General features: G+C 50.2%; 1 protein-coding gene across 1 annotated transcript in view; it reads left to right on the top strand.

Moving 5' to 3' along the window:
* Positions 1–12122, top strand: part of Spsb4 (splA/ryanodine receptor domain and SOCS box containing 4) — a 72906-nt gene extending 60784 nt beyond the window's left edge. The window contains exon 3 of the mRNA XM_057767804.1: positions 10874–12122. Within this exon, the coding sequence (XP_057623787.1) occupies positions 10874–11001 (128 nt within the window). The 3' untranslated portion in view covers positions 11002–12122. The remainder of the gene's footprint in view (positions 1–10873) is intronic.
* The last annotated feature ends 706 nt before the right edge of the window (positions 12123–12828 follow it).

The following is a 12828-nucleotide window of genomic DNA, read 5'->3' as shown; positions in this document are numbered from 1 at the left end:
GAGCGTCCTTTTGGTGACCCTACATGGATTTAGGAGGTATTAGATTCTCTTCCCCTCAGTCCTCTGAGTGGTCAAGCAGGGCTGTGGTATCGGGTCTGGGATGACTGTGGGATCTAGCAAGAGGCAGAGTGTAAATCAAGTCAGGCCAGGTGGAATGCTGGCAGGGTTCATCGAGGGCAGCTGCAACAGGTCCTGGGCAACGGCCAGCCAGGATCAACAGGGTTCTCAGTCTGTATCACTTTAGGAAACTGGTTTTGCCACTACCTAGTTAGCACATTAAAAAAAAAAAGTTGATTTTCTCTGTCAAGTTTTTTTCCTGCCAATACATTTTGGCTCATAAACCCTTAATGCCTGCCATACCTTGTCTGTAGTAAAATAAGAAATAAAATGTTTGGGTCTATGGGAAAACAGATGTTACAGGCATTTTATATCTATCTATCTATCTATCTATCTATCTATCTATCTATCTATCTATCTATCTATCTATCATCTATCATCTATCTATCTATATCAGTTTTCTCGGCATTGAGTGGTGTCTTGTAGAGTTCGGGTCCTGGAGCTCAAAAGCTCTGTCTGTCCTAAGACTAGGTAAGCCTGGAAATCACGTGATCCCTCTGCCTGCAAGTCCCTACCTCCATTGGGGAGGTACCCTGTAACCTGGGGTCCACAGTCCTGCTTGGACCCAAGTGCTGGTCCCCTGGTGTCTGCTCCCTGGTTTGCTGGCTGCCCCCATATTCTCCACACCTTCTCTTTGGGGTGCACCTAGAAGATTCCTGGCCCCCTAGGGTTGAAGTTGGCATGCTCCGGTCTACAGTGTTTGTGCCCCTGGAGCTTGTTCTCACCCGTGCATTGGGCATTAACGTTTTTAAATTTAGGTAACACGTGACATCACGTGCCTCGGAGCTAGAAGGGGAAACAGAGTCAGCACTTCCGAATTTGGTGACCTTTGCTCTGCCTTGTGGTGCTTGTGTGATGTACAGACTTGTGCACAGACCTCACCACTTACCACTTCTGAGCAGACACCTCTTTCTCCTCTGGAGCGAGCTGTCCCATAAATGCTGGTTCCTCCTGAGCCTAATTGCATCCTTTGGCTGAAGGAGGAAGGGAAAGAGGGAGGGTGATAGAACTAAGCGGACTATATCCAAGAATTCAATTTACTCATCACTTTTGCAGAAGTTAAGAAAAACAAGCTTCTCCACCTCCTTCAGGCCTGTTTCTGAGTTCACACTTGGAAAGGTCAAATAAACATAGTAAATCCATTAGAAGGCCTACGTATTAAGCCCCTGGGGTTTATGCTGATTAGTAAGAGGCTAGCATGGAGACATTTCCCAAGTGGAAGGAAGTTTGTCTGACCTTAGCTATTTGAAAACAGAAGGTAGCTGTGCCAGCCAGCCTGGTGGCTGTGAGCAGCAGCACCCAGGCTGCTTCCAGAAGGAGGACTAAAGGCCATGCTTCTGGTCACTGGGTCTCCAGGAAAAATCAATGCCACAGATGGCATCCAAATCCCATATAGAACCTGGCGAATTGGACCCATTTCACTGTCTAACACTGGGCAAACTCCTTTACTAGGGGCCGAAACTCCCAATTCTCCTGCCAGCCAATTGCTGGCCTTGCCTGGGTCAGGGTCCACCTTCAGTCCTTTCAAGGGTCGCTCATGCACAGCAAACCGGACGACATCACCACATGGAGCAGTGTTGAAGGGACAAGGCAAGGCGGGCTCTTGAGACCAGTTAGTAGACTCCTCAGGGCAGGTAGGCAGGTTATGTTTACACCACATACACACACAGACACACACAGACACACACACACACACGTGCGCATGCATGCACACACATGCACGCATTTACATACACACACATGCACACGTGTGTGCATCCCAAATCAGACCCTGAGCAGCAGTCCCATTGTCCGTGCTCAGCTATGGCCTTGAGCTAGTTGCATGGTCCCGCTCTGCCTCAGTTTCCTCACAGCTTTAAGTGGGCATACATAAACAACTACCTCACCGGGTTGTGAGTGTGAAGTGATGCGTGAGTCCTAGTACAACCCTTCTTATTGTAACTGTTGCTAGATATTGAGTTCAAGAGTCCAGCAAATGGACCTAAAGATGTCAACAGTCATGGGCTTCTCCCTGCTTCTGTATCTGATGGAGAAACTGGAAGGTGGACCCTAAAATCACTACAGGCTGGGGCACAGGACAGGAGGCTCCAGTCCCAGGGCTGCTGGTTCTCGCACACGCTAGCTGCTCTGGCCTGCTCAGGTGTGTTCAGAGTCATCTGTGGTTTCAGCACAGGAATATCCTACCTGGAGCAGTCTCCTTCTACACCCGTTGCCTCAGTCTCTGCTTTGCTCCCGAGGACACCCGGCTGCTCTGGAATGTTGATAGTAGCTGTCCATGTTTGAGTGCCACAAAGGCCAGGGCCTTCCCTAAGCACTCTGTCCATTACCTGATCCTCCCGACTGCTCCTCATGAAGCAGGGAGTGTCACTATTTTACAAAAGCAAACAAAAAACAGTTTTATTAAGGCGGAACTCAGCTTAGGTCTTCGACCCCAGGTCAGCTGTTCCTGCATGGTAGTAGCGCCCCTCCCCGGCAGTGCTGAGTTCTGTGCGGACAAGAGTGACTTCATTATTACTCATTAGCTAGAATTAGCTGTAATTCATCTTCTGGCCAAGCCCTTACTTGAGTTAGACTGGGATGCTAATTCTCTTGTGCGATTTTACTCTCCTCCTCTCTATTTTTAACTGAACTTCCTGATGGCAGCAGGGCTCTTTCTGTCACTTAGCTGTGACCTCACCACTGACACACTGTCATCACCAGTGCCCTGCCCAGCTCTCTTCGTTTATTTGTTTGTGAACTTGCTTGAGATTTAATGCACATGCCTGAATCCACCACCCATCCTGACGATCAGGACGTTAACAACCAAGTGCCTCTATGCTGATGCCTGTCCCTTCTTTCCTCACTGATCTTCAGCAGTCATGTACATACCTACAAGATCCTTTGTCTGATTGGCCTAGTTGTCTCTTCCAGAATCAGGGCCATAGCATTGGCTAATCTGCCATTTGGTGGACAAGTCTGGCTGCTCCACATGCCTCAATCTTCATCTTTGGAAGAAGATGCATCCTGGGAACCCTATTCCTGAGATATCGCCCCACCCCACCCCCCATACTTGCTGGCTCTGCAAGCACAGGATTAGCTCCCTGCACCACGATGGGCATGTTTAGCTTAGTAGCTGCTTAGCAACAGGTAGCCCCAGGGCTGTGTCAGAAAGGAAACCTTGGAGGGCACTTTCCCTCTCCCTGTGTGGCTGGGGATGTCCTTGCCCAAGGCTTGCACATCCAGCTACCCTGCAGCTCCCTGGGACAGGACCCAAGCTTAACTGGTTCATCTAAGTAAGGATCATCCCTGTACCAGTTTGTAGAATTAGCACAGCACAGTACAGTACAGTACAAAGTTCTGCTTGTCAGAGAGAAGGGATCTACCAGAGTCTCTCCAGCCAGTTTAGGGCTGGATGAAAGGGGCTACACAGCCCCCTCTCCCTTTTCCACCTGCCCCCTCCCCCCCCCCCCGTGTGTGTGTGTGTGTTTGTACGCACACATATTCACCTTCCATCTTGTTTGAGACAGGGTCTCTAACTAGCCTGTGAGCTTCTGGCCATCTTTCTGGGATTTGCAGGTACAACCTACCACATACAGCTTTATGTGGGTTCTGTGCATCTGGACCCAGCTCCTAACGCTTGTGTGTCAAGCGCTGTACCCACTGAGCATCTCCCTGGCAAGGACTCCCTTCTATTATTAGCACTCATTGCCTGCCTTGAAGTGCTTCAGTGCCTTTTGTAGAGATGAGGGTTCACTGCAGCTGCTTCTGTCTCCCAGAACCTGGGCTTCTCCATCCCATTGGCCTTGTCATTTCCAGTAAGGACCAAGCAGCAGGGGTGACACCCATTCCTGCCTGTGGGAGCCACAGTCCCCAGGGGAGGAGATTCAATAGGGACTCAAGAACTCCGGGCTTGTTGGAAGCTGGGGACAGAGAGCACAGATACCCCTTCCCCCTGCTTCCTAGTTAGGACAAGGTCTGAGGGTAGGGTTGAGAGTAGAGTGCTTCAAATGGGTTTGGTCACCATACTGATGTTTGGCCTTGCTGAGGACTGAGATGAGGAGAACAGGGAGGAGGGCTGGAGCTGGTGAGATGGTAGAAGGACCCCAGAGACTGTTTCATGGTGGAGTCAGGAAGAGACCAAGGGCTCAGAATGAATGCAGAAGCTAACAGATAACACGAGTGCTTGGAAAGTGGGTGGGAAGGGGCTTAGGAGTGGGTGCCATTCAAAGACAAGAACATGCAGAGTTATGTCTGAAGGTGTGGGTCACAGACCCTTGTGTTTGGGGCTGAAGGACAGGGATCCACAGTGCTAAGGAGGGAACAGGAACTTGACTTCCTTGCTTAGTACGGTGATCTCTGCAGGGCATTGCCTGCCCTGGGCCTGCAGACCAATGTGTTAGAATAACAGGTCCTGCATTTAAGGGCCCCACGTGAAGCCCATACACATTTATGCCCATAGATCACTTAGCAAAGTTAATGTGGATCCCGAACTAGAGCCACGGTAGAGATCACGTGTGACAATGGCCCTAATTTTATCAGAATAGGAGCTAAGCAAATATTGAGTTAAGGAATATCAGCATAAGTAGCAAGTGGAGAGAGTCACGGAATAACGATGCTAAGTTAGGAACAGTGGGGCATTCCGTGGGAAGACGAGCCACATGAAGGGTGTTTAGGAGGTTGATGCAGGAAGGTTTTAAGTGGGATATGAGAATTGCAAAAGACATTTTCAAACAGTCACCCCTACCTACAAGGATTAATAGGAAGGAACAACAGTTGTCCAGAAGATGTCTCTGTCGAATCTGGGACTGGGTAAGGTTGTGGTGACCTTTGTGTGAGGTGACACTTCTGGCAAGGACTATGGTGCATAGGTCTTGTTACCAGCCACACATGCATGAGGCTCCCTCCTCCTCAGCCTCCTGCTTTATTTATTTATTTTGGTTAGTAGTTGGCAAAGGTGGCTTCGCTTAGATTCTGACAACTTCCACAGACGTGACGTCATTCTTCCTAGGGCAGAAACATCTCAAACACCGGAAACACCAGCATTAATCATTATGATCAGAATTTAGAAGCATAAAAGTAGAAGGAAAATATGTGTGTTTAGAATTGTTTTCATTTCAAGAACCGATTTTTCTGTATCTTCATAGATTATATATGACATCTTTCGTTATTAGTGACGGCTGTTGAAAGAGTATGACTTTGCTTGCGAACCAAGGTCAGGCTGTGCTGGGCTTTGCTCTAGTTCCGGTCTCTACACCCCAGCCCAGCTCTTAACTTGCTAGACAAGTAATGAGGCATTCATCCCTATCTCTCCGCACCCCAACCCAAACACACAGGTCTGCTCAGAGATTGTAAAGGCCCATCAGAACTGAGATCACAGCCAGAAGGATATGGCTGCAGTCCCCAAAGCCCACTAGAGCAGAGCAGTTTATTCTTCCTTACAGCTGGCAGAGATTCAGTCGCTAGCCAGCATCTAGCTCCAACAGAGTTGGGTATGTAGCAAAGTCAGAAGTGGCCAAACCCCCAAGAGCCTGGCCAGGAGTCAGAGGAGGCCTGCGGACAGAGACATGGTCAGGTCTGCAGAGAGGAGGCTGGGGTACATGGTCGGGTAAGCAGAGAGGAGTCTGGGGTACAAAGTCAGGTTTGCAGATAGGAGGCTGGGGTACATGGTCGGGTCTACAGATAGATTCTTGCTCCTCTGGGAATCTCCTGTAGACCAGTAGCTAAAATAGGCCTTGGGCAGGAATCTGAATGTGTGCTCTGAGCAGCCTTGCCTTTGATGAATGCCACCTCGAGCGAGTTTGTCCCTGGGGCCAACCTCGGATGTCTGCCTCTTTTCTGCTAGAGGCTTGGCGACCACAGCCCTGGTCTCCAAGGCCCACCCCACATTTCTCTTCCGGGTATTTCCCTCCTGTGTCATGTGCATTTGTTCCTCTGCAAGCTAAGTGGATGTGGTACCGTAAGGTTCCTGCGGCCAGGAATCCAGTGTGAGTTTCATCCTACCAAACTGCACCCACTAAAAGCAGCTAGGCCATCACACCAGGCCACCTCTGTAGAAATGGCTTTCCTTTCCACCACTCACCCCTCCTCCACCCAGCATGAAGTATTTGCTTGTGCTCTGTTCAGCTGGCCTTCCACCCAGAGCAGGGCCTTCCCTAAAGGCTACTTCCCTTGAGACAGACAGCAGGCTCAGGCTTCTGCTGGGGCAGCAGTGGAGATACCATTGTCCCAAGTATTGGGCTACAGCTCTTTCTGGATTCTCAAGATGTGTGGTCTGTGGCGCCTGTGGCTTCTCCGAACCTTTGTTTTCACTTAGTGGACATTGCTGCCAGGTTCCCTGCTTCACCTCTCCAGCCCGTTACACTTGCCTTCTGCCTTCCTAGAGACGACCCAGCTGTCTAGCCTGCCGCTGCCTTTCTTAGTTTCCAGCTCGATGTCATGTCATTCATATACACACAGGGAGCACGCACCTCTTTTCTGTCCTTTCAGCTGGTGAGGACACCAGCATGGAGCCCAGGCTGCCCCGGAACTTATTTCCCTCCTCTCAGCATCCTCATACTTGAATAATTATAGTGGATGGGGCTAGGGAGATGGCTCAGCAATTGAGAGCACTGACTACTCTTCCAGAGAACCTGGGTTCAAATCCCAGTGCCCACATGGTGGACTGTAACTCCAGTTCCAAGGGATCCAGTGCCTTCTGGTCTCCATGGGTACCAGGAATGCAAGTGGTGCACAAACATACATGTTGGCAAGACACTGTGTGTCTCCTCATTTCCTTTATGAAAAACAGCACCGCACCCAGGTCTTCTTAAGTTCAGCGTTCAAGGATGTCGCTAAGTGCTTTTCCATCTGACTCCCATTGTCTGCCATTCACCTTGTGACTTAAATCAGGAATGCAGGAGTGATGGTAACTGATGACTCACGTCTTAGCACGTCCCAGGGCAGGTGGGAAGGCTTGAGAAGTCAGCCGAAGCTACCAGTCTCTGTGCCAGTATCCCGGCTTGTCCATATCCCTGCCGATAAACGCCGACTTAACCCCAGGTGCTGAGTTACCCTTTTTTGCAGATGGCAACAGAGTCCCTGGAAATCCTGGGTTCCCCTCAGGTTGTACAGGGATCAGTGATGGGTAATTGAAGAAAATCTACTCAGGACTTTCAACATGACTGGGATGTTTGTAGCAAAGAGCCAGGCATTTCTCACCGGCCTACGTAAGTCCTCATCAAGAGCAGAAAGGGGCCGTCAGTAGGGTGGCATCCTGGAACATCCTTAGAAGCACAGCAAACAACAGCGTGGCTGTTTTTCAAAGAGACCTCTTGAGCTGATGGTTTGAAAGCGTGTTTCAGCACGAACCTTGTTAAGGCAGAGGGCAGGCTGTGCCATGCCCTTGTCACCATACAGTCCATGATGTGATGCTGCCATCACGTCCCATTTTACAGATGAGAAATGTGTGGCTGGGAGAAGAGGAGCCAGCTGCTGCTGGCTGGCGGGGCTGAGTGTGAATGCCTGTTATCCTTCTCACTTATTCTTGCTTGACACGTGTGTTCACCCCTGCCCCTTATCCCGGGGAACGACGAAGGCCTGACTCAGGGAGTGGCTCCTTTATTTCAGACCTAACTTCCCGTGAAGAGCAATAGGATCTCAAGCTGCTCCCTGCTGGCATCAAGGCAAGCTGGCTAGAAGCAACCTTCCGCTATCACCACCACCCCGGTCGCTACACCCTGAGTATTATCGGCCAGACCCTGAACATTATCAGCTACCTTTAAACTTGGGGATTTTCTGGAGTCACAACATACTTTTCTTGTGCTTAAAATTCTGCCTGAGATGCTCGTCCCTGAGATGCTCGTCCCCGCGTTCACCTGTGCTTGGGGTGCCTCCATGACGAGCTGGCTTGTTTTCTATTCTGGGAACAGGTGCAGTTGACTTTGGCACTGGCTGGTGCGGAGCAGTAGCATGGCTGCTTCCAAGTTGGCACTGTACAGTCATGTGGGAAGAGGTGGGCAGCTGTGACCTGGAGAGTGGCCACGGGGGACAGTAAGAGCCTGAAGGTGTGGCACAGTCTGCCAGAAGTCTAGAAGATAGATGATTTCACCTCTCTTTTCTCCGAGTCCACTTCTTATTACTGTTTGTGGGGAGGGACATGTGCAGGCTTGCAACTCTAGACAAGCCTCTCCACCCCGAATCCTTTTCTCAGCCAGGGACAAGTAACCGCATTGACTTCAGAAGGCTACTTCAAGACCTCAGTGAGATGCGCTCAGCCTAGCAGTAGGCCAAACAGATGTACAGTCAATGTGGGTAAGCTAGAAGGCAAGCTCCTTCTGGTTCAGTGAGTGTGCTTCCTGGTATTGCTGCTTACCAGCTGTGCGTCCTTAGGTAAAGGGCTTGTGCACTCTGTTTTAGCTTCTGCTGAAAATAGAGATGATAATCATAATATTTATTGCGTCCAGGGGTTCACATGAATTGAGCCCCCCTCCTCAAAAGAGCTTAGGGTAAGTTGGACACATAATAATCCTTCAGGTAAAAGCAGCTACAAACATATCTTGTACTTTACAATTCCTGCTAAAGTAACCAGCCAGGTGCTGAAGGCAGAGGGATTAAAATAGAGGCTTGATTGACAGGCCAGGGCAACATGTGGACTGGCGCTGTGAGGGCCAAGGGGCAGGGAGGGTTGAAGGTGCTACTGTGTAGGGGGTGGGAAGCTTATGAGGGACAGGTCAGATCAGGATGCATGGCCCGGGTCCCCTGGCTGGCCTCATTTTGTTTGAGGATCAAAAGATAAGGAGGAAGTCAAGCTACTGGTGCTGAGTCTAGCCTCACCAGAGGATAGCAAGATGCATCCTTGGCCATAGCTTCTGACACTCAGGCTGAGTCTCACTTGGATTCTGATGACGGCCCATTCAAACTACATCTCTAGCAGAAGTTCCCTTGGAACCCCAGCTGCCATTGTCCCCATCCCTCCTGATACCGTTCCCATACGGCTGACACATTTGTGTTTGTTACTTAGGTTTTGACCATGCCTTAGGATGCTTTCAGAAGTCCTACCTATGCCATTACCAAAAGAACACTGGGCTGCAAGGCAAGCATCTAGGCCCCATGTCTGCCACATGAGGTGACTTGGGACCACTGTCCTCTTCATTCCCCAATGGCCTGTTTGAGCTGCCAGCCTTGTTCCCCTCCTTGGTTTCTCTGCCTTCCTGATCCTGGCCTGTTCTCCTTGCGTACAGTACTGCCCAGCTCTATGTGCTTATAACACTCCCACCCACCCTTCAGAATCCTGCTCAGATTTCTATACTCAAAGCTTTCCAGAAACTGCCTGTCCCGTGCACTCAGGAGTTCTTTTCCATATTAACACTTTTAAAATAATTCACTCACTGGGGCTGAAGAGATGGTTCAGAGGTTAAGAGCACTGTCTGCTCTTCCAAAGGACCAGGGTTCAATTCCCAGCCCCAAACATGGTAGCTCACAACCATCTGTGACTCCATTCCAGGGGGTCCAACACCCTCTTCTGGCCTTTGTGGACACAAGTCTTACACTTGATATACAGATATACCTTCAGGCAAAACTACCATGTATACAAAATTAAAAACAACAACAGCAACAAATCATTCATTTACTTAAAAATCCCAGATCATGAGAAAATCACAGACTACAAGCTCACCCCAGGGCTGGCTCTGGCCCTGGCTTAGTTGTCTCTGTACCCCCCAGAGTTACCAGAGGACCTGGAAGAGATAAGTGTTAGTGTGAATACCCCCAGTGAGCCTGCATCAGTCAACTGTCCTGTATCCAGAGGTTGCTGTGGTTTGGTGTGGTTTTACTCTTGGGAGTTGGGTAAGTGCACCATGGCGTGCATGCATGTAGAGGTCAAAGGGCAACTTTGAAGAGTGGGTTCTCTCCTCCCACCATGTTGAGTTGGGGTCTCTCATCTGTTTTCCGTCTCGACATAGGAGAGCTGGCCTTTCAGGTGCCTGCCCCTGCATCTAGCTTTTTAAGTGACTTCTGAGGATCAATATCTCATCATCAGCTTTCTGTGGCAAGCACTTTTACCCCTCTGGTTGATTTAAATTTATGGATTTTTCTAGAACTTGAGCGTTGTAAGAAAGTATGTCCTTCCAGTGCCTACTGTAGACACTATAGGAGAGTGTGAGGGTTTGAAAGAATTTCCAAAGCTGCTGGATCTAACCTGTTTGCTTGTTTGTTTTGAGCTAAGGTCTGACTGTGTGGCCCAGGCTGGTCTTGAACTTTTGGACTTAAATGATCCTCCTGCCTCAGCCTCCTGAGTAACTGGGACAAATTATTCTGTTTCTAAAAGGATGCCACTTTCTTTTTTTTCTTTTTCTTTTGTTTTTTGAGACAGGGTTTCTCTGTAGCTTCAGAGCCTGTCTTGGAACTAGCTCTTGTAGACCAGGCTGGCTTCAAACTCACAGATCCTCCTGCCTCTGCCTCCTGAGTGCTGGGATTAAAGGCGTGTGCCACCACCGCCCGGCAAAGGATGCCACTTTGAAACATTTTTGAGTCACACACTCCACATCAGAGACTTATCCTTGCTAGAAATAAGTTTAATACCACTATTAATCTTTTAACACCACTATTCACTACTGATTATGCTAAATGTAGTCTGACCAGCCGTGTTCCCCTTTCCATAAACATTTTTGAGGGCCTCTTACTTCAAGCAAGGATGACTCGTGAGGAACAGGAGGCCCTGGACTAGTTCAGGGGCGGGGGTAGGCGGTGGGCCACCTGGGTGGGTTGAGCAGTGGGCACTCACACGTCACTGTCTTTGCAGCTGAGCCCCTGCCACTGATGGACCTGTGCCGGAGATCCATCCGCTCAGCCCTGGGCAGACAGCGTCTGCGGGACATCGACTCCCTGCCCCTGCCTCAGTCGCTCAAAAACTATCTGCAGTACCAGTGAACAGGGCTGAAGGCCTGCCGTCATCTGTGGACACACGGCACCTGGCTCCGGAGCGTCAGGATTGTGTCACTGACTTGGAAAAGGAATGTCTGTTGCCACTGTGGCTGCCAGGGCCAAACTGCTGCCATCAACCAGGACCAGGAAGTCACCCAGTCAACCAGAGTGTAGAGACCATTTCCTTCTCAAGAGAATGAATAAAACATTTGGCAGGAGACAGCGTCCTGTTCCCCACTGCAGACAGGCCCGGGAAAATTGGCCGGTGGAGAGAAAATAGTTTCTGAATAATGAATGAGGAAACAAGTCCTTGATGATCCCTCCCTGCCTGCCCCTGGCCAGGGTAAGGAGATCATCCTTCCATTTGAAGACTTAGAACCACTTTGAGAGACAAGTCGCCAGGGACCACGGCAGTGTGAAGGACCTGGACTTTCCTCTCTGAGCCGGCTTCCTCAGCCCTTCCTTCCCTCTTCCACCATGGATAGAGTCCTTTGGCTGTCCCCGTCTGCCTGTCTCTTCAGGGACAGTAGTCTGATGACTTCCCCCAGAGACAGAGCTTATTCTTGGGTATGATCGTTTAAAGTAGCATTTTGCATTTTGAAGAGGAGTGTATTGAAGATGGCTTTCTCCCAAAGGTGCTAAGGAGGATGGGGGCCACTGGACCCTGAGTCTGAGACACCATTACTGTCCAGGCCTCTGGCCACCATCATTCAGGGTGAAGCCTGGCTGTCACAGAGCTTTCTTTGAGCAAATTATTTTTTCACTTTAGGAGACTTCAGTTTGTTTCTTGTTTCTCATATGTGTGTGACATGCTGTTTATTTATCAGCTGGGGCCGGTGGTATGGCTTTGGGACTGGAAGGGTGGGGGTGACACACAGTCTCTGCAGGCCCTGAGACCTATTCTCTCATGGAATGTTGCTGCTGCTGCCGCTGCCGCTGCCTTCGCCTTTCAGCACCACCATTCAGCATCTTTGGTGTGTTCCTGATAGTCTCCACCCAGACTTGTCTTTAACTGGAAATCGTCACAGCGTGGGATACCAGAGCCAGACAGCGCAGCCTCCACTTTAATGTGAATGTGACCTTCAAGCAAGGAACATTTCTAATAAAGTTTGTCATTCTGTCCTTGAGCCAGGTGTCAAGTGCTCTTTCAGGGGTGTGGGGACCACACTATCGGCCTGGCTGGTCTGTCCTCAGATCCCCAGGCATCACGTCTGGGAGGGCCTCTCCATACAGCTTTTCCCTCTACTGTCCACCGTCCCCCTTTGAGCCCCAGCTCTAGAGATGCTACAGAGACCTGATCTGGAAGATGACTCTGTGCCCAGGTTCTTCAAAGACTGTCATACCCCCTGATGCTGAGGCTTAGATCTTCAAGGTGACCAGGGCGAGCCAAGGTAAACCCAAAAAGACCTGGTACTGGGGCTGAACCCATGTGACACCCAAGAGCAGAGCAAATGGCCGCAGAGTGAGTGAGGCAGAGTGGGCTGGGCTCTCTGGGCTGGTAGCGGGTATGCAGTTAGAGGCAGGAAGGACTCTAGGTCAGGACCAGTACAGGATTCGTTGAATAGCATCGGCCACCAATATGCCACACCACAGCAGACCCCGGGGCAGTGCCAGACAGATGTCTTTGTCCCCAGTGGAAACATTTACAGTTGTTGAGAAGCTTAAGGGGAGCAGAAGAGGAGAAGTGAAAGAATAGTCTCTTGTGTCTGAAGAGCCCATGTGAGACTCAGTGTCTGCCCACCCCAAGACTGGAGATGGGGAGGAAGAGGCATCCCCAGACTGCAGGCCCTAGGCACCTGCCTTGACGGCTGGCAGCCTCCGCCTCCAAAGCTT

This window comes from Chionomys nivalis, chromosome 4 (genome assembly GCF_950005125.1).
Source record: "Chionomys nivalis chromosome 4, mChiNiv1.1, whole genome shotgun sequence".
NCBI lineage: Eukaryota > Metazoa > Chordata > Mammalia > Rodentia > Cricetidae > Chionomys > Chionomys nivalis.
This window is presented reverse-complemented; position numbering and strand designations above follow the sequence as displayed.